Source organism: Ranitomeya variabilis, chromosome 1 (assembly GCF_051348905.1).
Source record: "Ranitomeya variabilis isolate aRanVar5 chromosome 1, aRanVar5.hap1, whole genome shotgun sequence".
In the NCBI taxonomy this organism is placed as follows: Eukaryota; Metazoa; Chordata; class Amphibia; order Anura; family Dendrobatidae; genus Ranitomeya; species Ranitomeya variabilis.
In genome coordinates, this window is record NC_135232.1 from 540742848 (window position 1) to 540769787 (window position 26940).

General features: G+C 49.4%; 1 protein-coding gene across 1 annotated transcript; it reads right to left on the minus strand.

Moving 5' to 3' along the window:
- On the minus strand, positions 1-26328 carry LOC143766799 (protein S100-A10-like). The gene is made up of 3 exons (XM_077254763.1): positions 26172-26328; positions 8617-8771; positions 1-276 (listed from the first exon to the last, which is right to left on the minus strand). Exons 2-3 carry the CDS (start codon positions 8749-8751, stop codon positions 121-123), a joined length of 291 nt encoding a protein of 96 aa, XP_077110878.1. The 5' UTR covers positions 8752-8771; positions 26172-26328; the 3' UTR covers positions 1-120.
- Positions 26329-26940: the final 612 nt, after the last annotated feature.

Consider the following 26940-nt stretch of genomic DNA (forward strand, 5'->3'; position numbering starts at 1 on the left):
TTACAAAACCTTGGGGTGTTTATTAAAGCATTGGTTTTGAGCTGAGTGTACAGATGGGATATTTCTCTCTTTGGTGCAGTCTAGCAAGATAAGCGGATATAGAAGGGGTTAGGAATGACTTCACTTCCTTCCCTTCATGTTCTTACAATAATAGTCATTACAGGCGATGGTCAGACCAGCAATTAGGGAGAAGTAGCTATGGAAAGTGACGCGTCCATCCCGACACTGATCCAGATCCTTCATAATCTTATCCACAGCCAGCGGGTCATTCTGGTTCTGTCAGGGGATGAGACAGCAAACAGGTTACATTAGGAAAAAAGTACTAAAACTACCCCTCCAAAACTAGTATGGATTACATCCTGTACTGCACTCTCAATTCTGCTTGTGCAAGGACATATGGGGGCACCAGACAAATGATTGTTGGGGGGGAGTTAAGGAGCTGGCATGTCTGATTCCACACTGTCTGATAACAGACTGCTTATCCTTTTGTTCTCCCTGAGGTAAGCCACTAAGTGCTCCTCTGTGTATAGGACAGACCGCCATCTAAGGGTACTGTCACACAGTGCCATTTTGATCGCTACGACGGTACGATTCGTGACGTTCTAGCGATATCGTTACGATATCGCAGTGTCTGACACGCAGCAGCGATCAGGGACCCTGCTGAGAATCGTACGTCGTAGCAGATCGTTTGGAACTTTCTTTCGTCGCTTGATCACCCGCTGACATCGCTGGATCGTTGTGTGTGACACCGATCCAGCGATGTGTTCGCTTGTAACCAGGGTAAACATCGGGTAACTAAGCGCAGGGCCGCGCTTAGTAACCCGATGTTTACCGTGGTTACCAGCGTAAAAGTAAAAAAAACAAACAGTACATACTTACATTCCGGTGTCTGTCCTCCGGCGTCTCAGCTTCTCTGCACTGTGAGCGCCGGCCAGCCAGAAAGCGAGCACAGCGGTGACGTCTGACGTCACGGCTCTGCTTTCCGGCCGCTGTGCTTACACAGTGCAGAGAAGCAGAACGCCGGGGGACAGACACCGGAATGTGAGTATGTACTGTTTGTTTTTTTTACGTTTACGCTGGTAACCAGGGTAAACATCGTGTTACTAAGCGCGGCCCTGCGCTTAGTAACCCGATGTTTACCCTGGTTACCCGGGGACCTCGGCATCGCTCCAGCGCCGTGATTGCAACGTGTGACCGCAGTCTACGACGCTGGAGCGATAATCATACGATCGCTGCGACGTCACGGATAGTGCCGTCGTAGCGATCAAAATGGCACTGTGTGACAGTACCCTAAAGAGTACTGGAGGCTTAGTCTTTCTCTGTTTTTATTGACCTTTAGTGTCCCTCTGACTTCCTACATATGATAATCCCAATATCTGATTGCGCAATTGCTTTTAATTCCCATTCATTGTCACTGGACTGCTCTGACGCAGGTCACTCCTACAGGAGGAGAGAGATTACACATACAGCAATCATGGGCAAGATGGGGCTCGCAGGGAGGATTCTCATCAGTTCTTGAGGCGCAACCCTCATGGAGACTTTTAAGTCCACTGACTGAAAAATATCCCTGAAAGCCAATAATGGAGGTATTGCTACATCATTCACATGGATGCTTGCTCTGGGGTTGCATGGTGGCATTGGCAGATTTATATGTGAACATACGGTTGTGGCCAAAAGTATTGACACCCCTGCAATTCTGTCAGATAATACTCAGTTTCTTCCTGAAAATGATTGCAAACACAAATTCTTTGGTATTATTATCTTCATGCAATTTGTCTTACATGAAAAAACACAAAAGAGAATGACGCAAAAAGCAAAACAATGATCATTTCACACACAACTCCAAAAATGGGCCAGACAAAAGTATTGGCACCCTCAGCCTAATACTTGGTTGCACAACCTTTAGCCAAAATAACTGCGACCAACCGCTTCTGGTAACCATCAATGAGTTTCTTACAATGCTCTGCTGGAATTTTAGACCATTCTTCTTTGGCAAAGTGCTCCAGGTCCCTGATATTTGAAGGGTGCCTTCTCCAAACTGCCATTTTTAGATCTCTCCACAGGTGTTCTATGGGATTCTGTTGTGAATTTGCTTTTTGCTCCCTCTAGTGGTTACTAGTTTTTTGACTCTGGTTTTTTCTGTCATTCCTTTTATCCGCACCTGGGTCGTTAGTTAGGGGTGTTGCTATATAAGCTCCCTGGACCTTCAGTTCTATGCCTGGCAACGTAGTTATCAGAGCTAGTCTGCTGTGCTCTTGTCTACTGATCCTGGTTCCAGTTATATCAGCTAAGTCTGCCTTTTGCTTTTTGCTATTTGTTTTGGTTTTGTATTTTTGTCCAGCTTGTTCCAAATCTGTATCCTGACCTTTGCTGGAAGCTCTAGGGGGCTGGTGTTCTCCCCCCGGACCGTTAGACGGTTCGGGGGTTCTTGAATTTCCAGTGTGGATTTTGATAGGGTTTTTGTTGACCATATAAGTTACCTTTCTTTATTCTGCTATCAGTAAGCGGGCCTCTCTGTGCTAAACCTGGTTCATTTCTGTGTTTGTCATTTCCTCTTACCTCACCGTTATTATTTGTGGGGGGCTTCTATCCAGCTTTGGGGTCCCCTTCTCTGGAGGCAAGAAAGGTCTTTTGTTTTCCTCTACTAGGGGTAGCTAGATTCTCCGGCTGGAGCGTGTCATCTAGAATCAACGTAGGAATGATCCCCGGCTACTTCTAGTGTTGGCGTTAGGAGTAGATATATGGTCAAACCAGTTACCACTGCCCTATGAGCTGGATTTTTGTATTCTGCAGACTTCCACGTACCTCTGAGACCCTCGCCATTGGGGTCATAACAGATTCAGGTCTGGACTCATTGCTGGCTACCTTAGAAGTCTCCAGTGCTTTCTCTCAAACCATTTTCTAGTGCTTTTTGAAGTGTGTTTTGGGTCATTGTCCTGCTGGAAGACCCATGACCTCTGAGGGAGACCCAGCTTTCTCACACTGGGCCCTACATTATGCTGCAACATTTGTTGGTAGTCTTCAGACTTCATAATGCCATGCACACAATCAAGCAGTCCAGTGCCAGAGGCAGCAAAGCAACCCCAAAACATCAGGGAACCGCCACCATGTTTGACTGTAGGGACCGTGTTCTTTTCTTTGAATGCCTCTTTTTTTCTCCTGTAAACTCTATGTTGATGCCTTTGCCCAAAAAGCTCTACTTTTGTCTCATCTGACCAGAGAACATTCTTCCAAAACGTTTTAGGCTTTATCAGGTAAGTTTTGGCAAACTCCAGCCTGGCTTTTTTATGTCTCGGGGTAAGAAGTGGGGTCTTCCTGGGTCTCCTACCATACAGTCCCTTTTCATTCAGATGCCGACGGATAGTACAGGTTGACACTGTTGTACCCTCGGACTGCAGGGCAGCTTGAACTTGTTTGGATGTTAGTCGAGGTTCTTTATCCAACATCCGCACAATCTTGCGTTGAAATCTCTTGTCAATTTTTCTTTTTCGTCCACATCTAGGGAGGTTAGCCACAGTGCCATGGGCTTTAAACTTCTTGATGACACTGCGCACGGTAGACACAGGAACATTCAGGTCTTTGGAGATGGACTTGTAGCCTTGAGATTGCTCATGCTTCCTCACAATTTGGTTTCTCAAGTCCTCAGACAGTTCTTTGGTCTTCTTTCTTTTCTCCATGCTCAATGTGGTACACACAAGGACACAGGACAGAGGTTGAGTCAACTTTAATCCATGTCATCTGGCTGCAAGTCTGATTTAGTTATTGCCAACACCTGTTAGGTGCCACAGGTAAGTTACAGGTGCTCTTAACCCCTTAGTGACAGAGCCAATTTGGTACTTAATGACCGAGCCAATTTTTACAATTCTGACCAGTGTCACTTTAAGAGGTTATAACTCTGGAACGCTTTATCGGATCCCGCTGATTCTGAGATTGTTTTTTCGTGACATATTGTACTTCAAGTTAGTGGTAACATTTCTTCGATATTACTTGCGATTATTTATGAAAAAAATGGAAATATGGCGAAAATTTTTAAAATTTTGCAATTTTCAAACTTTGTATTTTTATGCCCTTAAATCAGAGAGATAAGTCACAAAAAATAGTTCATAAATAACATTTCCCACATGTCTACTTTACATCAGCACAATTTTGGAAACAATTTTTTTTTTGTTAGGGAGTTATAAGGGTTAAAAGTTGACCAGCAATTTCTCATTTTTACAACACCATGTTTTTTTTAGGGACCACATCACCTTTGAAGTCATTTTGAGGGGTCTATATGATAGAAAATAACCAAGTGTGACACCATTCCAAAAACTGCACCCCTCAAGCTGCTCAAAACCACATTCAAGAAGTTTATTAACCCTTTACGTACTTCACAGGAACTGAAAAAATGTGGAAGAAAAAAATGAACATTTAACTTTTTTTTGCAAACATTTTACTTCAGAACCATTTTTTTTAATTTTCACAAGTGTAAAAACAGAAATTTAACCACAAATTTTGTTGTGCAATTTTTCCTGAGTACGCCGATACCCCATATGTGGAGGTAAACCACTGTTTGGGCGCACCGCAGAGCTTGGAAGTGAAGGAGCACCGTTTGACTGTTTCAATGCAGAATTGGCTGGAATTGAGATCGGATGCCATGTCGCGTTTGGAGAGCCCCTGATGTGCCTAAACAGTGGAAACCCCCCACAAGTGATACCATTTTGGAAACTAGACCCCTTAAGGAACTTATCTAGATGTGTGGTGAGCATTTTGAACCCCCAAGTGCTTCACAGAAGTTTATAACGTAGAGCCGTGAAAATAAAAAAATCACATTTTTTCTACAAAAATGATCTTTTTGCCCCCAAATTTTTATTTTCACAAGGGTAACAGGAGAAATTAGACCACAAAAGATGTTGTGCAATTTCTCCTGAGTACGTCGATACCCCATATGTGGGGGTAAACCACTGTTTGGGCGCACCGCAGAGCTTGGAAGAGAAGGAGTGTTGTTTTACTTTTTCAATGTAGAATTGGCTGGAATTGAGATCGGACGCCATGTCACGTTTGGAGAGCCGCTGATGTGCCTAAACAGTGGAGACCCCCCACAAATGACACCATTTTGGAAACTAGACCCCTTAAGGAACTTATCTAGATGTGTGGTGAGCACTTTAAACCCCAAGGTGCTTCACAGAAGTTTATAACGTAGAGCCGTGAAAATAAAAAAATCGCATTTTTTCTACAAAAATGATTTTTTGCCTCCAAATTTTTATTTTACCAAGGGTAACAGGAGAAAATGGACCCCAGAAGTTGTCTTGAGTACGCCAACACCCCATATGTGGGGGTAAACCACTGTTTGGGCGCATGGCTGAGCTCGGAAGCAAAGGAGCGCCATTTGACTTTTCAATGCAAAATTGACTGGAATTGAGATCGGACGCCATGTCGCGTTTGGAGAGCCCCTGATGTGCCTAAACAGTAGAAACCCCCCAAAAGTGACCCCATTTTGGAAACTAGACCCCCCATGGAATTTATCTAGATGTGTAGTGAGAACTTTGAATGCCCAAGTGCATCACAGAAGTTTATAATGCAGAGTCGTAAAAATAAAAAATATATTTTTTTTAACAATAAAGATTTTTTAGCCCCCAAGTTTTTATTTTCACAAGGGTAACAAGAGAAATTGGACCCCAAAAGTTGTTCTCCAATTTGTCCTGAGTATGCTGGTACCCAATATGTGGGGGTAAACCACTGTTTGGGCGCACGGCAGAGCTCGGAAGGGAAGGAGCGCCATTTTGAAATGCAGGCTTTGATAGAATGGTCTGCGGGCGTTATGTTGCGTTTGCAGAGCCACTGATGTACCTAAACAGTAGAAACCCCCCACAAGTGACCCCATTTTGAAAACTAGACCCCCCTATGGAACTTATCTAGATATGTGGTGAGAACTTTGAATGCTCAAGTGCTTCACAGAAGTTTATAATGCAGAGTAGCGAAAATAAATAAATATTTTTTTTTTCCCACAAAAAAGATTTTTAGCCCCCAAGTTTTTATTTTCACAAGGGTAACAGGAGAAATTGGACCCCAAAAGTTGTTGTCCAATTTATCCCGAGTACGCTGATGCCCCATATGTGGGGGTAAACCACTGTTTGGGCGCACGGCAAAGCTTAGAAGGGAGGGAGCACCATTTGACTTTTTTAGCGCAAAATTGGCTGTCGTGTTTGGAGACCCCCTGATGTACCTAAACAGTGGAAACCCCCAAATTAGAACTCCAACCCTAACTCCAACACACCCCTAACCCTAATCTCAACCCGATCCATAATCCTAATCACAACCCTAACGATAATCACAACCCTAACCCCAAAACAGCCCTAATCTCAACCCTAACCATAACCCTAATCAAAACCCTAAATCCAACACACCCCTAACCCTAATCCCAACCCTAATCCCAACCCTAACCCTAATCCCAACCCTAATCCCAAACGTAACCCTAATCCCAAACGTAACCTAATTCCAACCCTAATCCAAACCCTAACCCTAATCCCAACTCTAACCCTAACTTTAGCCCCAACCCTAACCCTAACTTTAGCCCCAACCCTAACCATAACTTTAGCCCTGTCGTCACAAAAAAAGTTCAATGTAACCTTTTTTTTGTACGTCGCGTCCGCCATTTCCGCGCATGCGTGGCCGTAACTCTGCCCCCTCCTCCCCAGGACATAGACTGGGCAGCGGATGCGTTGAAAAACTGCATCCGCTGCCCACGTTGTGCACAATTTTCACAACGTGCGTCGGTACGTCGGGCCGACGCATTGCGACCGCCCCGTACCGACGCAAGTGTGAAAGAAGCCTAAGGCTACTTTCACACTAGCGTCGTACTCGGCCCATTGCAGTGTGTCGGGCCGACGTACCGACGCTAGCGTTGTAAGCGCCGCACAACGGGTGCAGTGGATGCTGTTTTTTCAACGCATCCGCTGCCCCATTGTGAGGTGCGGGGAGGCGGGGGCGGAGTTCCGGCCGCGCATGCGCGGTCGGAAATGGCAGACACGTCGCACAAAAAAGTTACATGTAGCTTTTTTTGTGCCGACGGTCCGCCAAAGCACGACGCATCCGTCGCACGACGGATGCGACGTGTGGCAATCCGTCACAATGCGTCGCTAATGCAAGCCAATGGAGAAAAAACGCATCCTGCAAGCACTTTTGCAGGATGAGTTTTTTCTCCAACGACGCATTGCGACGGAAGCCAAAAAACGCTAGTGTGAAAGTAGCCTAACCCCTAACCCTAGCCCTAACCCTAAATTTAGCCCCAACCCTAACCCTAGCCCTAACCCTAGCCCTAACCCTAACCCTAGCCCTAACCCTAAATTTAGCCCCAACCCTAACCCTAACCCTAGCCCTAACCCTAATTTTAGCCCCAACTCGTCTCTCCTGCCGGCCGGCAGATGGCAGCAGATGGCGGGCGCACTGCGCATGCGCCCGCCATGAGGAAAAAGCCGGCCGGCAGGAGGAGACAGAAGAGGACCCAGGGACACCGGGTGAGTATGATAGGGTCCCCGAATCCCCCTATTTCTCTGTCCTCTGATCACATCAGAGAACATAGAATTACAGATCGCTTTTTTTTTTTTTTTTGCGGTCGCCGGTAAACTGTTAATTACCGGCGATCGCAAAACAGGGGTCGGTGCAAACCGACCCCGATCATGTTCTTTGGGGTCTCGGCTACCCCCGGCAGCCGAGACCCCAAAGATCTTCCGGGTGCCGGGCGGCGGGCGCACTGCGCATGCGCCCGCCATTTTTTCCAAGGAAAAAAGATGGCGGCGCCCATGGGGAGCCACGAGGAGCACCGGGGAAGATAGGTGAGTATTGGGGGGCTATCGGGGGCCATCGGGGACCCTATTTCTCTGTCCTCCGATGTGCGATCACATCGGAGGACAGAGAAATTAAATGGCAAATCGCGGTTTGTTTGTTTTTGTTGCGACCGCAGGTAAACGGTTAATTACCGGCGATCGCAACTCGGGGGTCGGTAAAACCCCCCCGAATCATGTTCTCTGGGGTCTCGGCTACCCTCGGCAACCAAGACCCCAGAGAAAATCCGACTCTGGGGGGCGCTATTCACTTTTTCCACAGCGCCGTTAATTAACGGCGCTGTGGTTTAAGTACCCTTAGCGGCCGCCGTTAAAAGGCGTATCGGCGGTCGTTAAGGGGTTAATTACACAAATTAGAGAAACATCACATGATTTTTCGAACAGTGCCAGTACTTTTGTCCACCCCCTTTTTTTATGTTTGGTGTGGAATTATATCAAGTTTGGCTTTAGGACAATTCTTTTTGTGTTTTTTTATTTAAGACAAATTAAATGAAGATAATAATAACAAAGAATTTGTGTTTGCAATCATTTTCAGGAAGAAACTGAGTATTATCTGACAGAATTGCAGGGGTTTCAATACTTTTGGCCACAACTGTACAGATGCCCATTCTTTGTATTAGGAGAAATAGGAATTTATGGAGTACAATATGATCCCGAGAGGTTTCTTCTGCAGGATCCACCACGAGCAGTCAGTGGCCAAAAAGGACCCCTTTTCAGTGAGAGAGTTGTTGTCCAAATAAGACAATGCCTCTAAGGCTCTTTTTTCCATAACAGTCTAAGATCGCACATGTACCTTCAGAAAATCAGAGAATTCGGTCTCCATAAGTCTATGGAGATCATCCTTGGACATGTAGCTCTTGTCCCCAGCATATTTATGGAATTTAAACATCAGGGTCTCCATTGCTTGCTCCAAATCTGAGGGAACCATGATTGTTGGGTTCAGAGGTTCTGCAAGAAAAGACAAAGCCCATTACTTCCAGTGATATACTGACATGGCCATTTTTACCAATAGGCACTAAAGATCCATTGCCTAAGGCTACGTTCACATTTGCGTTGCGTCGGGCGCAGCCGCGGCAACGCATGCGTCATGCGCCCCTATATTTAACATGGGGGGGCGCATGGACATGCGTTGTGTTGCGTTTTGTGACGCATGCGTTTTTTTGGGCAAGCGTCAGGGCGCAGAGGACGCAGCATGTTGTATTTTTTTTGCGCTATAAAAATGAACGCATGCGTCACAAAACGCTGCGTTTTGCTGCGTTTCGCATGCGTTTTTGCGTGCGTTGTGCGTTGCGTCGCCGACGCAGCACACAACAATGCAAATGTGAACGTAGCCTTAGGCGGCACCTTGTGGGGACGGCACATGCGGTAATATATAATTTGTGTTACATCCCTGTATATTACACATACATACCTAGGCTCCATATTGGAGCACATTACTAGTCTATATAATCAGGAGCCACTTCCCTGTAATATCTACAGATAACTACAAGAAAACTCAGCCAAACACCATGAATTTAGTGGGACCTGTCTAGTTTTGTTACTGTCCAGAAAAGGAGAATGGGGGGTATCGGGGTCCAGCGGAGGAGAATGGGGTAGAGCAGGGTCTGGATGGGAAATACGAGTCTGAAAGAGGACAAAGGGGTCTGGCAATGTCTTACTTCTGCTGTTCAGGAGGAAATAAATATCTGAACAACACAGGGGCTGTGTGTCCGTGTGGAGCTCTCGCTAGTCACATATACTTACTAAGCTATTGGGTTCCCGCCCTTGGTCTGGTGATAGATGTGCTGTGAACACAGGGGTTAATGTCGCACAGAACAAGTCATGTCTCAGTTTCCTGTCTTGATATTATTACCAGGTCTATTCAAGGAGGAGAATGGAGGAAGAACATTGTCAGAAAGGACACTTAATGGAGGATAATGCTCGCTGTAATTTCCATTATGTGTTCTGATGAGAAATAGCTTCTAAATGCATTTGGCACTTCCCGTATTCAACCAGCAAGATAAAGCCTTAAAGGGAACCTGTCACCCTGTTTTTTCAAGATGAGATAAAAATAGCGTTAAATAGGGGCAGAGCTGTGCTTTACATTAGTGTATTTTTTGTGCCTTTATTCCCCACCTATGCTGCCGAAATACCTTTGTAAAGTCGCCGTTTTAGGCTGTCAATCACGCTGGTCTGGTCATATGGGCGTGGTGACATCGCAGTTTCTCCCCCAGATCTTGCTCAGCTTTCCGTTGGTGGCGTAGTGGTGTGCGCATGCCCAACAGGCGAATCCACTGCGCAGCTGAAGGAAAAGAGCGCGATCTGCGCAATTCAGTGGTTTATCGGTGGGCGCGGCCATCTTCCTGAGGCACGCGGCATCCCGCGGCCATTTTCCTGAAGCCCCGGGAAGCCGAGCACTACCATCTGCGCACGCGCGGCCTCAGGGAGATGGCCGCGCCCACCGATAAACTGCTGAATAGCGCAGATCGCGCTATTTTCCTTCAGCTGCGCAGTGGATTCGCCTGTTGGGCATGCGCACACCACTACGCCACCAACGGAAAGCTGAGCAAGATCTGGGGGAGAAACAGCGATGTCGCCACGCCCATATGACCAGACCAGCGTGAGTGACAGCCCAAAACGGCGACTTTACAAAGGTATTTCGGCAGCATAGGTGGGGAATAAAGGCACAAAAAATACACTAATGTAAAGCACAGCTCTGCCCCTATTTAACGCTATTTTTATCTCATCTTGAAAAAACGGGGTGACAGGTTCCCTTTAAGGTGCACATCCCTAAACTCAGTACCCCTCAGATATACATGTTCTGTACACCCGTTCTGTACACCCAGCACATCAGTACTGGAGTGTTATGAGAGGTGTGACTGATATCTGGAAGTCCTCAGCACCGGTATGTACATGCTGTGCGCTTAGAGAATTTGTAATGTTTATTTTCTATCTGCTATAATAAAACAATGTGTCAGTCCATAGATCAGTGTACCCAGCACATTCACAGCATTTCCAAACCATGAGGAAGAAGCCATGAGACTGAGCCCCCTCATCAGCTCAAGCAACCAAAGCTAGACTGAGCTTCCCATCACACCAGCAATCAAATCTAGGCTGAGCCACCCATCACACCAGCAACCAAATCTAGGCTGAGCCACCCATCACACTAGCAACGAAACCAAGACTGAGCCGCCCATCACACCAGCAACCAAACCTAGGCTGAGCCACCCATCACACTAGCAACGAAACCTAGACTGATCCGCCCATCACACCAGCAACCAAACCTAGGTTGAGCCACCCATCACACTAGCCATGAAACCTAGACTGAGCCGCCCATCACACCAGCAACCAAACCTAGGCTGAGCCACCCATCACACTAGCAACGAAACCTAGACTGAGCCGACCATCACACCAGCAACCAAACCTAGGCTGAGCCTCCCATCACACCAGCAACGCTAGAATGAACCTCCCATCACACCAGCAACGCTAGAGCAAACCTCCCATCACACCAGCAACGCTAGAGCAAACCTCCCATCACACCAGCAAAGCTAGAGTGAGCCTCCCATCACACAGCAAAAAAAGCTAGACAGAGCCTCTCATCACACCAGCATCCAAAGCTAGAGTGAGCCTCCCATTACACCAGCAACCAAAGCTAGAGTGAACCTCCCATCACACAGCAACCAAAGCTAGAGAGAGCCACCCATCACACCAGCAAAGCTAAAGAGAGCCTCCCATCACACCAGCAACCAGAGCTAGAGTGAGCCTCCAATCACACCAGCAAAGCTAGAGTGAGCCTCCCATCACACCAGCAACCAAAGCTAGAGTGAGCCTCCCATCACACCTGCAACCAAAGCTAGAGTGAGCCTCCCATCACACGAGCAAAGCTAGAGTGAGCCTCCCATCACACAGCAACCGAAGCTAGAGAGCCTCCCCTCACACAGCAACCAAAGCTAGAGTGAGCCTCCCATCACACCAGCAACCAAAGCTAGAGTGAGCCTCCCATCACACCAGCAACCAAAGCTAGAGTGAGCCTCCCATCACACCAGCAACCAAAGCTAGAGTGAGCCTCCCATCACACCAGCAACTAAAGCTAGAGTGAGCCTCCCATCACACCATCAAAGCTAGAGTGAGCCTCCCATCACACCAGCAAAGCTAGAGAGGGCCTCCCACCACACCAGCAAAGCTAGAGAGGGCCTCCCATCACACAACAACCAAAGCTAGAGTGACCCTCCCATCACACCAACAACCAAAGCTAGAGAGAGCCTCCCATCACACCAGCAACCAAAGCTAGAGTGAGCCTCCCATCACACCAGCAACCAAAGCTAGAGTGACCCTCCCATCACACCAGCAACCAAAGCTAGAGTGAACCTCCCATCACACAGCAACCAAAGCTAGAGTGAGCCTCACATCACATCAGAAACCAAAGTTAGAGAGAGCCTCCCATCACACCAGCAACCAAAGCTAGAGTGAGCCTCCCATCACACCAGCAACCAAAGCTAGTGAGCCTCCAATCCCACCAGCAACCAAAGCTAGAGAGCCTCCCATCACACCAGCAACCAAAGCTAGTGAGCCTCCAATCCCACCAGCAACCAAAGCTAGAGTGAGCGTCCCATCACACAGCAACCAAAGCTAGCGAGAGCCTCCCATCACACCAGCAACTAAAGCTAGAGTGAGCCTCCCATCACACCAGCAACTAAAGCTAGAGTGAGCCTCCCATCACACCAACAACCAAAGCTAGAGAGAGCCTCCCATCACACCAGCAACCAAAGCTAGAGTGAGCCTCCCATCACACCAGCAACCAAAGCTAGAGTGAACCTCCCATCACACCAGCAACCAAAGCTAGAGTGAACCTCCCATCACACAGCAACCAAAGCTAGAGTGAGCCTCACATCACACCAGAAACCAAAGTTAGAGCCTCCCATCACACCAACAACCAAAGCTAGAGAGAGCCTCCCATCACACCAGCAACCAAAGCTAGAGTGAGCCTCCCATCACACCAGCAACCAAAGCTAGAGTGAACCTCCCATCACACCAGCAACCAAAGCTAGAGTGAACCTCCCATCACACAGCAACCAAAGCTAGAGTGAGCCTCACATCACACCAGAAACCAAAGTTAGAGCCTCCCATCACACCAGCAACCAAAGCTAGAGTGAGCCTCCAATCCCACCAGCAACCAAAGCTAGAGTGAGCCTCCCATCACACCAGCAACCAAAGCTAGAGTGAGCCTCCCATCACACCAGCAACCAAAGCTAGAGAGCCTCCCATCACACCAGCATCCAAAGCTAGTGAGCCTCCAATCCCACCAGCAACCAAAGCTAGAGTGAGCGTCCCATCACACAGCAACCAAAGCTAGCGAGAGCCTCCCATCACACCAGCAACTAAAGCTAGAGTGAGCCTCCCATCACACCAGCAACTAAAACTAGAGTGAGCCTCCCATCACACCATCAAAGCTAGAGTGAGCCTCCCATCACACCAGCAACCAAAGCTAGAGTGAACCTCCCATCACACCAGCAACCAAAGCTAGAGTGAACCTCCCATCACACAGCAACCAAAGCTAGAGTGAGCCTCACATCAGAAACCAAAGTTAGAGAGAGCCTCCCATCACACCAGCAACCAAAGCTAGAGTGAGCCTCCAATCCCACCAACAACCAAAGCTAGAGTGAGCCTCCCATCACACCAGCAACCAAAGCTAGAGTGAGCCTCCAATCCCACCAGCAACCAAAGCTAGAGAGCCTCCCATCACACCAGCAACCAAAGCTAGTGAGCCTCCAATCCCACCAGCAACCAAAGCTAGAGTGAGCATCCCATCATACAGCAACAAAAGCTAGCGAGAGCCTCCCATCACACCAGCAACTAAAGCTAGAGTGAGCCTCCCATCACACCAGCAACTAAAGCTAGAGTGAGCCTCCCATCACACCATCAAAGCTAGAGTGAGCCTCCCATCACACCAACAACCAAAGCTAGAGAGAGCCTCCCATCACACCAGCAACCACAGCTAGAGTGAGCCTCCCATCACACCAGCAACCAAAGCTAGAGTGAACCTCCCATCACACCAGCAACCAAAGCTAGAGTGAACCTCCCATCACACAGCAACCAAAGCTAGCGAGAGCCTCCCATCACACCAGCAACTAAAGCTAAAGTGAACCTCCCATCACACCAGCAACTAAAGCTAGAGTGACAAACCCATTGAAGCGCCCGAGAAGCGCGAAACGACCATCGTTTGAGCTTGTACACTTCATTGTATGTGCTCCCCCGAGCCGTGAAGATTTTAATGCAATAAAGATTAACCTGCTTTGAAGATCGGTGAGTGCTGCCACTTTCTTCCTTAAATGATTTACATCACATAGCAACCAAAGCTAGAGAGCCTCCCATCACACCAGCAACTAAAGTTAGAGTGAACCTCCCATCACAACAGCAACTAAAGCTAGAGTGACAAACCCATTGAAGTGCCTCAAAAGCGCGAAACGGCCGTCATTTGAGTTTGTACACTTCGTTGTATGTGCACCCCCGAGCCGTGAAGATTTTAATGCAATAAAGATTAAATTGCTTTGAAGATCCGTGAGTGCTGCCACATTCTTCCTTAAATGATTTACATCAGCATGTCTTCTGGGCTTAGCACCCGAGATCAACTGGCCAGCGTCTGCTGAAAGCCGGTGTGTTCACGGAGCATGAAATTGGATGGTGAGGTCAGCTGTTTTCTTACAGAGTGACTATAAAGCTAGAGTGAGCCTCCCATCACACAGCAACCAAAGCTAGACTTGAGGCTCCCATCATTAACATTATCACCCAAGAGCTGGTTCATACACCCACTCATCGCTTGTCATACTACAGTTATACCCCAACAATACTGTTCACAGCTGAGGTTTTTTTTACAATGTATCCAGTGTCCACAATCCTCCTTACTAATTCTTCATCTTCTCACATTTCTTCCTGTAATCTTTATTTGAGATGTTTTTGTATCCTGCTGGGTGGAGTCAATGGGACGCGGGTGAGATCATCAAGTCACCTCTAGTGAACTCATGTGAATATAGGAGATACCCGTAAAGACATTGACTCCCTAATATTGTGGTATTATCAGATCTGGAGACAGCTGTAGGGACAGGCCCAATGGGATGGATGATTGGTGGGCAGCACGGTGGCCTTGCAGCGCTGGGGTCCTGGGTTCTCACTGTTTGTGTGGGTTTCTTCAGGGTACTCCGGCTTATACCCAAACTCCAAAGACATACTGATAGGGAATTTAGATTGTGAGCTCCAATGGGGACAGTGAGGATAATGTCTAAAGCGCTGCAAAATATGATAGCCATATAAGCAAAGCATAATAAATAAATGGGTGTGGTAGTGAGGACCAGCACTAGATCTGGACTGTATGACATTGTTCTGCATATTGCAAAAGAATAAAACCGTCATATACAGCAGCTTGCTACGCTGCCCATCTGGTAACGGTCGGCCAAACATCAGATGACTCCTCCAAAGTGATGTACTGTCATACACAAACACACCATACAGCGCCTTATGAACGGCATCACAAAGTATATTCCCCAAATAATAATTCCATACAATTGCCTAAATAACAATGCTATACAGTGCTACCACCACCATAACCAGCGAGTAGAATATACTGTGCATCGGCAATGTAGAACCAAGAACAAGTAGCCAAACACTGCCATGTAATGCCACCATACAGTACTGAAAAAAACAAGTGGCCAAACACTGCCATGTAATGCCACCATATAGTACTGAAAAAAATAAGTGGCCAAATTATAGTGAGATAGAAAAACCAAGTGACTTAAAAACAGTGGCATAACAAGCTGAAGGAAACAGGAAGCCCAATAGCATTGCGATACAATGCTGCCGTACCGACTCCAACTCCAGCTTTAAAAAAAATGTATTAATATTTCATAATTGAACATTCATATGAATTTTATAAATGTTACTCAAATATATATGTTCTATCAAACTATGAACAACAGTGATAAGCAGTTCTGCTGGAGATAGAGACATTTCTTAAGGCCCCGTCTCACATAGCGAGATCGCTAGCGAGATCGCTGCTGAGTCACAAGTTTTGTGACGCAACAGCGACCTCCATAGCGATCTCGCTATGTGTGACACGTACCAGCGATCAGGCCCCTGCTGCGAGATCGCTGGTCGTGTCGGAATGGCCTGGACCTTTTTTTGGTCGTTGAGGCCCCGCTGACATCGCTGAATCGGTGTGTGTGACACCGATCCAGCGATGTCTTCACTGGTAACCAGGGTAAACATCGGGTTACTAAGCGCAGGGCCGCGCTTAGTAACCCGATGTTTACCCTGGTTACCAGCGTAAATGTAAAAAAAAACAAACAATACATACTCGCCTTCTGATGTCCGTCAGGTCCCTTGCCGTCTGCTTCCTGCTCTCACTGACTGCCGGCCGTACAGTGAGAAGTGAGAGCACAGCAGTGACGTCACCGCTGCGCTCTCGCTGTACGGCTGCTCAGTCAGAGCAGGAAGCAGACGGCAAGGGACCTGGACACCGAAAGGCGAGTATGTAGTGTTTGTTTTTTTTGGTAACCAGGGTAAACATCGGGTTACTAAGCGCGGCCCTGCACGTAGTAACCCGATGTTTACCCTGGTTACCGGGTGCTGCAGGGGGACTTCGGCATCGTTGATGACAGTTTCAACGATGCCGAAGTCGTTCCCCTGATCGTTGGTCGCTGGAGAGAGCTGTCTGTGTGACAGCTCCCCAGCGACCACACAGCGACTTACCAACGATCACGGCCAGGTCATATCGCTGGTCGTGATCGTTGGTAAATCGCTAAGTGAGACGGGGCCTTTACTTCTTGTGTGTCACTGTTCTCCACTGCCCTTATCTAATCTTATACTTGGTTATCCTCATGGTGCCCCAACCCCCCTACTTACAATGTATGAAACTGAAAGTGAAAATGTGTTGCAAATTCTTAGTAGTAAAGCTCCTCCTCTAGACTAGATGTTTACTAGGTGTGCGTCTTCCAAGCATCTCACAGCTGCTAGAAGAGGAAGATGTAAAGGTACCGTCACACTAAACGATATCGCTAGCGATCCGTGACGTTGCAGCGTCCTGGCTAGCGATATCGTTTAGTTTGACACGCAGCAGCGATCAGGATCCTGCTGTGATATCGCTGGTCGTTGAACAAAGTTCAGAACTTTATTTGGTCGTCAGACCGGCGTGTATCGTCGTGTTTGACACCAAAAGCAACGATACCAGCGATGTTTTACACTGGTAACCAGGGTAAACATCGGGTTACTAAGCGCAGGGCCGCGCTTAGTAACCCGATGTTTACCCTGGTTACCAGTGTAAAATGTAAAAAAAAAAACTACATACTCACCTTCGCGTCCCCCGGCGTCCGCTTCCCACACTGACTGAGCGCCGTAAAGTGAAAGTGAAAGTACAGCACAGCGGTGACATCACCGCTCTGCTGTTAGGGCCGGCGCTCAGTCAGTGCAGGAAGCGGACGCCGGGGGACGCGAATGTAAGTATGTACTGTTTGTTTTTTTTACATTTTACGCTGGTAACCAGGGTAAACATCGGGTTACTAAGCGCGGCCCTGCGCTTAGTAACCCGATGTTTACCCTGGTTACCCGGGGACCTCGGCATCGTTGGTCGCTGGAGAGCGGTCTGTGTGACAGCTCTCCAGCGACCAAACAGCGACGCTGCAGCGATCAGCATCGTTGTCTGTATCGCTGCAGCGTCGCTAAGGCTACGTTCACATTTGCGTTGTGCGCCGCAGCGTCGGCGCCGCAGCGCACAACGCAAACAAAAACGCAGCAAAACGCATGCACAACGCTGCGTTTTGCGCCGCATGCGTCCTTTTTTAAATTGATTTTGGACGCAGCAAAAATGCAACTTGCTGCGTCCTCTGCGCCCGGACGCGGGCGCCGCAGCGACGCATGCGGCGCAAAACGCAAGTGCGACGCATGTCCATGCGCCCCCATGTTAAATATAGGGGCGCATGACGCATGCGTCGCCCGCCGCTGCGGCGCCCGCCGCTAATGTGAACGTAGCCTTAGTGTGACGGTACCTTTAGAAGTATTATCCTTTCAACAAACTTTGCATCAGTTAACTGTGAGTACATGAGGAATAACTGTATTACTGACCACTGTATCAGTTGTACGACCTGGCAATAATTTTGTACAATTGTTTTTAGGAAAAACAATTGTCATTTGGATTGTGAATGCAGAATTAAAAACCTGAGAATGTCAAAGAAGCGTCACATTAAATCAGCTGTATTTGAACATTTCACCATCACTCAAGATAGAAAACATTATGTCTGTCAGTGTATGACAAATGATCCAGATGAAAACAAATGCTGTGAAGCCAAGGTCAGTGCATATTCAGGCAAAGATAAAAATGCTCCTACCAGAGCTTTTAATCTAAAGAGACATTTACAGTGCTTTCATCCAGAAGTACTGAAAGCAGTGGATGAGAAAGACTGCATCCAAACCAATGAACCAGTGCCCAGCTCATCCAGCCAAACAAAGGCGCAGAGAACTTTGCAGCCATCAGTTGCAAGATATTTTGTCAGTGACAAAGTTACTGTGACAATGACAGTAGATACATTTAAAAAACAGATCATAGAGCTTGTTGTAAAGGATAGTATGCCTATTTCATTATTTTCACGACCAGCTTTTATGTGTCTGAATGGGGAAATGGCCTGCAAGCTTGGTGTTTCTCTGGAGAGAGTATTAGAAAATTAGTAATCGAAGAAGCTTTTAAACAAAAGGAAGAACTTAAAAAAAACTCTCAAGGGACGCTTTCGGTTTCTTAAAATGGATGCCTGCACACATCACAGAGTGAACTATTTTGCCATCAATGTCCGATTTGTTTGTGACAAAAATGAAATAGTTACCAAGACATTGGCAGTAAAAGACACCAAAGCTCATCACACCAGTGAGTTTCTCCAGGTCTTGGTGGAAAAGGTTCTGCAAGACTATGAACTTAAAAAAGAGCAAGTTCTTTCTCTCGTAACTGACAATGCTTCAAATATGATAAGTACTATTAAGCTAATGAATGAGAGTAATAATGGTGACCAGCAGCTAGAAGAACATTCTGGGTCCACAGACACAGAAATATTTGAAATAGAGGAACACAGTATTGTAACTGAGGAGCAAACTGAAGTGGCTTCAGATGAACAGCAACATGATAGTTTAGATGATCTTGTTGAAACTGTGTCAATACGTTCTTTCATTCATCACATGCGCTGTGTTGTGCATACGCTACAGCTGGCTATAAGAGACAGTCTGCAAGAAGGACATGCTGCTGCACTGATTGGCAAGGTGAGAAAATTGGCTACTGTTGCCAGAACCCCTAAAGTTGACTCAATTTTGAAGAGACGTGCTGGAAAAGGGGCAATTATTGATCAAGCTACACGATGGGGCAGTACTTAATGATTCATTGGTTGAACTGAAAACCTTTCTTGTAGACATGGCTAACCCTCAACTGACGCTAAATGAAAGTCAGTGGAATCAGGTGACTGAGCTGGAAAAATTGCTAGAGCACCCATTTACAGTGACTGAAAAATTACAAGCAGAGGATTTAACTCCAGGTATTTTCCTAAAGGAGTGGAAGAACCTGATGTTTCGCCTGTCCCAAAGAGGATGGTTAATTGCAAGTGGCATTGCTACATCAATGAAACGGAGACAGGAGCTACTATTACAAAATAACATTCTTTTGGCAGCCGTTTATGTAGACCCAATGCATCGGATTCTTCTAGATGATCAACAGCTAACTAAAGGAAAAGAAGCTCTGTTTGAAATAGCAGTAAGGATGAAAGGGTTGCAGAACAGTCAGGAGGAACAAGAATTTGGTCGTCCACATCTTCACCCTCATCAACTGATGAAGAATTTCATTTCGAAAAATATTTGGATCACAAGGACCGTGCAAAGCGTTCCCGCATAGAAGAGTCATCCCCATCAAAGAACAGAGCCAGTACATTTCAGCAGAATTTTTCATGTGCACTAAAAGAAATTGAGAAATGTGACCGTTCATCAAAAATAACAGTGCAACAAGCGATTCCTCTGTATCCTGACATTGTCAGAGATGTTGCCCGAGTGGTTACTGCTTTGCCACCAACCCAAGTTAGGGTAGAGAGGTTGTTCTCTGCTCTCAAAATCATTAGATCAGATTTGAGGGCATCCATGAAGGAGGATCTGACAGAGGCAATGCTTTTTTTGAGGACAAATTTATAGATTTCTTCTTATTAAACTGCATAACAGTGTTTATTGCATATTTACTTACAAGAGTTTAGAAAAGCTTATAAAAGTTATTTGCTAAATTCTAATTGTATTCTAATAAATATAGTTTTTGCTCTAAGTGGTCTGATTACTTATATGATGGTGAGAAACTGAATAAGCACGATGTTAATATTTCCAACAGTAAATTTATTGTTACGAATTGGCCATTTATGAAGGAGATGGAGTCGGAACCTGATAAAATCCAGGAGTCGGAGTCGCAACTGTGGCTTACCGACTCCACAGCCCTGGTACAGATAATTGCTGTACAATTTATATTATGATGGCGGTATAAGGAGACTTGGCCCTCTGTGGTTACACACGTCCTAACACCAGCCCTGCCCCCGGAGGAATCATGGCCACATGGATAACAGCAGGATTTACCCCTGGACTTTAGGCCGGAGTCACACATACGCGAGATACGGCCGAGTCTCGCAGGTTAAAAACAAGCTCTGGCACCGGTACTCCGGAGCGGAGCGTGTAGCTCCATGTATTGCTATACGACCGCACGCTCCGCTCTGGAGTGCCGGTGCCAGAGCTTGGTTTTAACCTGCGAGACTTGGCCGTATCTCGCTGTGTGTGATCCTGGCCTTATAGTACGACTTTCTACATGTATCAGGAGGTGTCCCAGAATCAGAGGAAGGGAGCGGCCAAAGCGTAGAAACACCAGGAGGAGGGCGATTCCTGAGGGGACGCGGGCTCCTAACCTTGAGCCCACAATCTGCTGATCACAGCCATGCCCTGCTCTCAGGATGGGAAGAGTGGCATTACAGAGGGGCCATGTAGGGTACCCAGATGACCAAGGTGTGGAAACACCAGGAGTAAGGTGATCCCTGAGGGGACGAGGGCTCCTGACCTCGAGCCCACGATCCGCTGATCGCAGCCACGCCCTGCTCTCAGGATGGGAAACGTGGCCTTATAGAGGGGCACTGTAGTGCACCCAGACGACCGAGGCGTGGAAACACCAGGAGGAAGGTGATCCCTGAGGGGACGCGGGCTCCTAACCTTGAGCCCACAATCTGCTGATCACAGCCACGCCCTGCTCTCAGGATGGGAAGAGTATCCTTACAGGGGGGCTATGTAGGGTACCCAGACGACCGAGGCGTGGAAACACCAGGAGTAAGATGATCCCTGAGGGGACGAGGGCTACTGACCTCGAGCCCACGATCCGCTGATCACATCCACGCCCTGCTCTCAGGATGGGAAGAGTGGCCCTACAGAGGGCCCATGTAGGGTGCCCAGACGGTCGAGGCCCTGCACAGGGAAGAGGAAACTGTCCATAGGCCTCACAGCACAGGTACATCGGGTGACTACCTGGTGTCTTACATTGTGTCTGCCGTATACTAGGATCCCCTGGTGTCTTACATTGTGTCTGCCGTACACTAGGGGCCCCTGATGTCTTATTTGGGGGCCCCTTTTATCTGTACCCCCCATTGTACAGGTTCTGCATTATACCTCCCCATTATCACATGCTATGGATGACCTGGCACAACTGGGGCTCTGTCTGTGTGTCAGCTCTGAGGCCCTGTAGTAATGTGCTGGGTCTGGGCGTGTCTGGCATAGCTGGGGCTCCGTCTCCGTGTGACAGCTCTGTGGCCCAGGACTCATGTACAGGGTCTGGACATGCCTGGCACAGCTGGGGCTCCGTCTCTGTGGCCCAGGACCCATGTACAGGGTCTGGGCGTGCCTGGCACAGCTGGGGCTCCGTCTCTGTGTGTCAGCTCTATGGCCCTGTTGTAAGGCGCTTGGTCTGGGCGTGTCTCACACAGCTGGGGCCCCGTCTCTGTCAGCTCTGTGGCCCAGGACTCACATACAGGGTCTGGGCATGTCTGGCACAGCTTAGGCTCCGTCTGTGTGTCAGCTCTGTGGCCCAAGACTCACGTAGAGGGTCTGGGCGTGTTTGGCACAGTTGAGGCCCCGTCTCTGTCAGCTCTATGGCCCACTGACTCACGTACAGGGTCTGGGCGTGTTTGGCACAGCTGGGGCCCCGTTTCTGTCAGCTCTATGGCCCAGGACTCATGTACAGGGTCTGGGCGTGTTTGGCACAGCTGGGGCCCCGTCTCTGTCAGCTCAATGGCCCTGGACTCATGTACAGGGTCTGGGCGTGCCTGGCACAGCTGGGGCTCCGTCTCTGTCAGCTCTGTTGCCCAGGACTCATGTACAGGGTCTGGGCGTGCCTGGCACAGCTCGGGCTCCGTCTCTGTGTGTCAGCTCTATGGCCCTGTAGTAATGTGCTGGGTCTGGGCGTGCCTGGCACAGCTGGGGCTCCGCCTCTGTGTGTCAGCTCTATGGCCCTGTAGTAATGTGCTGGGTCTGGGCGTGCCTGGCACAGCTGGGGCTCCGTCTCTGTGTGTCAGCTTTATGGCCCTGTAGTAATGTGCTGGGTCTGGGCGTGCCTGGCACAGCTGGGGCCCCGTCTGTGTGTCAGCTCTGTGGCCCAGGACTCATGTACAGGGTCTGGGCGTGCCTGGCACAGCTGGGGGCCCCTCTCTGTGTCAGCTCTGTGGCCCTGTAGTAATGTGCTGGGTCTGGGTGTGTCTGGCACAGCTGGGGCTCATTATCCGTGTGTCAGCTCTGTGGCCCTGTAGTAATGTGCTTGGTCTGGGCATGCCTGGCACAGCTGGGGCCCCGTCTCTGTCAGCTTCGTGGCCCAAGACTCATGTACAGGGTCTGGGCATCCATGGCACAGCTGGGGCCCTGTCTCTGTCAGCTCTATGGCCCAGGACTCATGTACAGGGTCTGGGCGTGCTGCCTGGCACAGCTGGGGCCCCGTCTCTGTCAGCTCTGTTGCCCAGGACTCATGTACAGGGTCTGGGCGTGCCTGGCACAGCTGGGGCCCAGTCTCTGTCAGCTCTGTGGCCCAGGACTCATGTACAGGGTCTGGGCGTGCCTGGCACAGCTGGGGCTCCGTCTCTGTGTGTCAGCTCTATGGCCCTGTAGTAATGTGCTGGGTCTGGGCGTGCCTGGCACAGCTGGGGCCCAGTCTGTGTATCAGCTCTGTGGCCCAGGACTCATGTACAGGGTCTGGGCGTGCCTGGCACAGCTGGGGACCCGTCTGTGTGTCAGCTCTGTGGCCCAGGACTCACGTAGAGGGTCTGGGTGTGTTGAGGCCCCGTCTCTGTCAGCTCTATGGCCCACTGACTCATGTACAGGGTCTGGGCGTGTGTTATGATCTGGTGGCCTAAGAGCAGCATGAGACGTACTCTGGAGAAGGTGGTACCTGTACTGACCGCAGACCCTGAACCTAACACCGCAACTAGAAGTAGCCGTGGAATGTACCTAGCGCTCCCTAGACATCTCGACACAGCCGGAGGACTAATTACCCCTAGAGATAGAAAAGGGAAAACTATCTTGCCTCAGAGAAAATCCCCAAAGGATAGGCAGCCCCCCACAAATATTGACTGTGAGAGAAGAGGGAAAAAACATACACAGACTGAAATGAGAATTTAGCAAAGGAGGCCACTTCTAGCTAAATAGAAAGGATAGGACAGAGTACTATGCGGTCAGTATTAAAACACTAGAAAATATCCACCACAGAAAATACAAAAACTCCACAGCTAACTAAAGATATGGAGGGTATATCTGCATCTCCAGAGATACCAGCTTGGCTAAAAAAATCCTTATACAGACCAAGCTGGACAAGACAAAACATAGAAAAGAACTGAACAATAAGACCACAGCATGTGGACAGCAAAATCAAGGCCAGAACATATCTTTGTTGAAAAGAACTGCAAAGCAGAAGAGACCAGGCAGGGATGTGAATCTTCCAGGAACAATGGACAACTGGCACTGACTAAAGGGTGAAGCAAGACTAAATAGCCCAGTCCAAATTGCAAAAAGTGAACACACCTGATAAATGCTGTGATTCAGAGACAGCAGCGCTACCACTTACAACCACCGGAGGGAGCCCAAGAGCAGAATTCACAACAGGCGTGTTTGGAACAGCTGGGGCCCCGTCTCTGTCGGCTCTATGGCCCAGGACTCATGTACAGGGTCTGGGCGTGTTTGGCACAGCTGGGGCCCCGTCTCTGTCAGCTCAATGGCCCAGGACTCATGTACAGGGTCTGGGCGTGCCTGGCACAGTTGGGGCTCCGTCTCTGTGTGTCAGCTCTATGGCCCTGTAGTAATGTGCTGGGTCTGGGCGTGCCTGGCACAGCTGGGGCTCCGTCTCTGTGTGTCAGCTCTATGGCCCTGTAGTAATGTGCTGGGTCTGGGCGTGCCTGGCACAGCGGGGGCTTCGTCTCTGTGTGTCAGCTTTATGGCCGTGTAGTAATGTGCTGGGTCTGGGCGTGCCTGGCACAGCTGGGGCCCCGTCTGTGTGTCAGCTCTGTGGCCCAGGACTCATGTACAGGGTCTGGGCGTGCCTGGCACAGCTGGGGGCTCCTCTCTGTGTGTCAGCTCTGTGGCCCTGTAGTAATGTGCTGGGTCTGGGTGTGTCTGGCACAGCTGGGGCTCATTCTCCGTGTGTCAGCTCTGTGGCCCTGTAGTAATGTGCTTGGTCTGGGCGTGCCTGGCACAGCTGGGGCCCCGTCTCTGTCAGCTTTGTGGCCCAGGACTCATGTACAGGGTCTGGGCATCCATGGCACAGCTGGGGCCCCGTCTCTGTCAGCTCTATGGCCCAGGACTCATGTACAGGGTCTGGGCGTGCTGCCTGGCACAGCTGGGGCCCCGTCTCTGTCAGCTCTGTTGCCTAGGACTCATGTACAGGGTCTGGGCGTGCCTGGCACAGCTGGGGCCCCGTCTCTGTCAGCTCTGTGGCCCAGGACTCATGTACAGGGTCTGGGCGTGCCTGGCACAGCTGGGGCTCCGTCTCTGTGTGTCAGCTCTATGGCCCTGTAGTAATGTGCTGGGTCTGGGCATGCCTGGCACAGCTGGGGCCCAGTCTGTGTATCAGCTCTGTGGCCCAGGACTCATGTACAGGGTCTGGGCGTGCCTGGCACAGCTGGGGGCCCGTCTGTGTGTCAGCTCTGTGGCCCAGGACTCATGTACAGGGTCTGGACGTGCCTGGCACAGCTGGGGCTCCGTCTCTGTGTGTCAGCTCTATGGCCCTGTAGTAATGTGCTGGGTCTGGGCATGTCTGGCACAGCTGGGGCCCCGTCTGTCAGCTCTGTGGCCCAGGACTCATGTACAGGGTCTGGGCGTGCCTGGCACAGATGGGGCCCCGTCTGTGTGTCAGCTCTGTGGCCCAGGACTCATATACAGGGTCTGGGCATGCCTGGCACAGCTGGGGCCCCGTCTCTGTGTGTCAGCTCTATGACCCTGTAGTAATGTGCTGGGTCTGGGCGTGCCTGGCACGGCTGGGGCCCGTCTCTGTGTGTCAGCTTTGTGGCCCAGGACTCTATGGCCCTGTAGTAATGTGCTGGGTCTGGGCGTGCCTGGCACAGCTGGGGCCCCGTCTCTGTCAACTCTGTAGCCAGGACTCATGTACTCGGTCTGGGCGTGCCTGGCACAGCTAGGGCCCCGTCTCTGTGTGTCAGCTCTGTGGCCCAGGACCCATGTACAGGGTCTGGGCGTGCCTGGCACAGCTGGGGCTCAGTCTCTGTGTGCCAGCTCTATGGCCCTGTAGTAATGTGCTGGGTCTGGGCGTGCCTGGCACAGCTGGGGCCCCGTAGTAATGTGCTAGGTCTGGGCGTGCCTGGCACGGCTGGGGCCCCGTCTCTGTGTGTCAGCTTTGTGGCCCAGGACTCTATGGCGCTGTAGTAATGTGCTGGGTCTGGGTGTGCCTGGCACAGCTGGGGCCCCGTCTCTGTCAACTCTGTAGCCAGGACTCATGTACTCGGTCTGGACGTGCCTGGCACAGCTGGGGCTCCGTCTCTGTGTGTCAGCTCTATGGCCCTGTAGTAATGTGCTGGGTCTGGGCGTGCCTGGCACAGCTGGGGCCCAGTCTGTGTATCAGCTCTGTGGCCCAGGACATATGTACAGGGTTTGGGCGTGCCTGGCACAGCTGGGGCCCCGTCTCTGTGTGTCAGCTCTATGGCTCTGTAGTAATGTGCTGGGTCTGGGCGTGCCTGGCACCGCTGGGGCCCCGTGTCTGTGTGTCAGCTCTGTGGCCCAGGACTCGTGCAGGGTATAGAGCCGCAGGGGTTACCGGATGTGCCCTGTAGCAGGAGGATGGCGGTGCCTCACCTGGTGGCAGAGAGCGCTGAGCTGCTGGCAGTGGGTCCTGCTGTAAGTGAAGAGAGGACACAGTCTGTGTAGATCACGGAAGGCAGGCACTTCTAGCAGCAGAGCCGCCCCTGAAATCTGATGATGTTGTGAGTCACTGCCGCCCCCATGGCCAGTTCTCCATTCTCCTGGGCCAAGAATTTCTCCCACTCCCAGGACAATGGGCCGGTATTAGGGATGTGTGAGGCCTCCCAGACCGCACCCCGGTGCTCACAGACCGCCCGAAAACACATCCGCACCTTGTAACAGGCTTTGTGTTTCTAGTACTCACTCTTTTCAAGATCTCTGCTGTCAGTAAAATAGTGATATTCTAGCTCACATCAAGAAGCAGAAACTCCAGCGTGCCCAGACGCCTCTCATAGCTGAGGGTTTGGTACAATTGTATCCAGTCTGAACAATCCTCTGTGAGCTGCACACATCTTTGCCGTCCTTATGTTTTGTTACACTGTGTCAGTGTGTGATGGATGTACAGTAAAGTCTGGGCTCCCTTTCATGAAAGGTTTTCCTTGGTCTCATTGGAATGTGCACATTGTAGATGCATATTGAAGTCATCAAAATGATGAAGGACACATACAGAAAGAATGAGGAGTAAGAGAATGTGTGACGCCAAGCAGAACCTGTGACACCTCAGATTCCTCCTCTGCCCCCATTCCCATGACCAATTTTCACTCCCTCAGCTTCTCCAGCAGCTTAATCAGGTTCACACCAGGAATTGCTTCCAATGAGCAGG

Excerpts from the sequence above, each read along its gene's own strand:
- LOC143766799 (XM_077254763.1), bottom strand. The coding sequence starts at position 8,751 with ATGGTTCCCTCAGATTTGGAGCAAGCAATGGAGACCCTGATGTTTAAA. Across the intron at positions 277-8,616 it reads AATTCTCTGATTTTCTGAAG|AACCAGAATGACCCGCTGGC; the intron begins GTACATGTGCGA and ends ATCCCCTGACAG.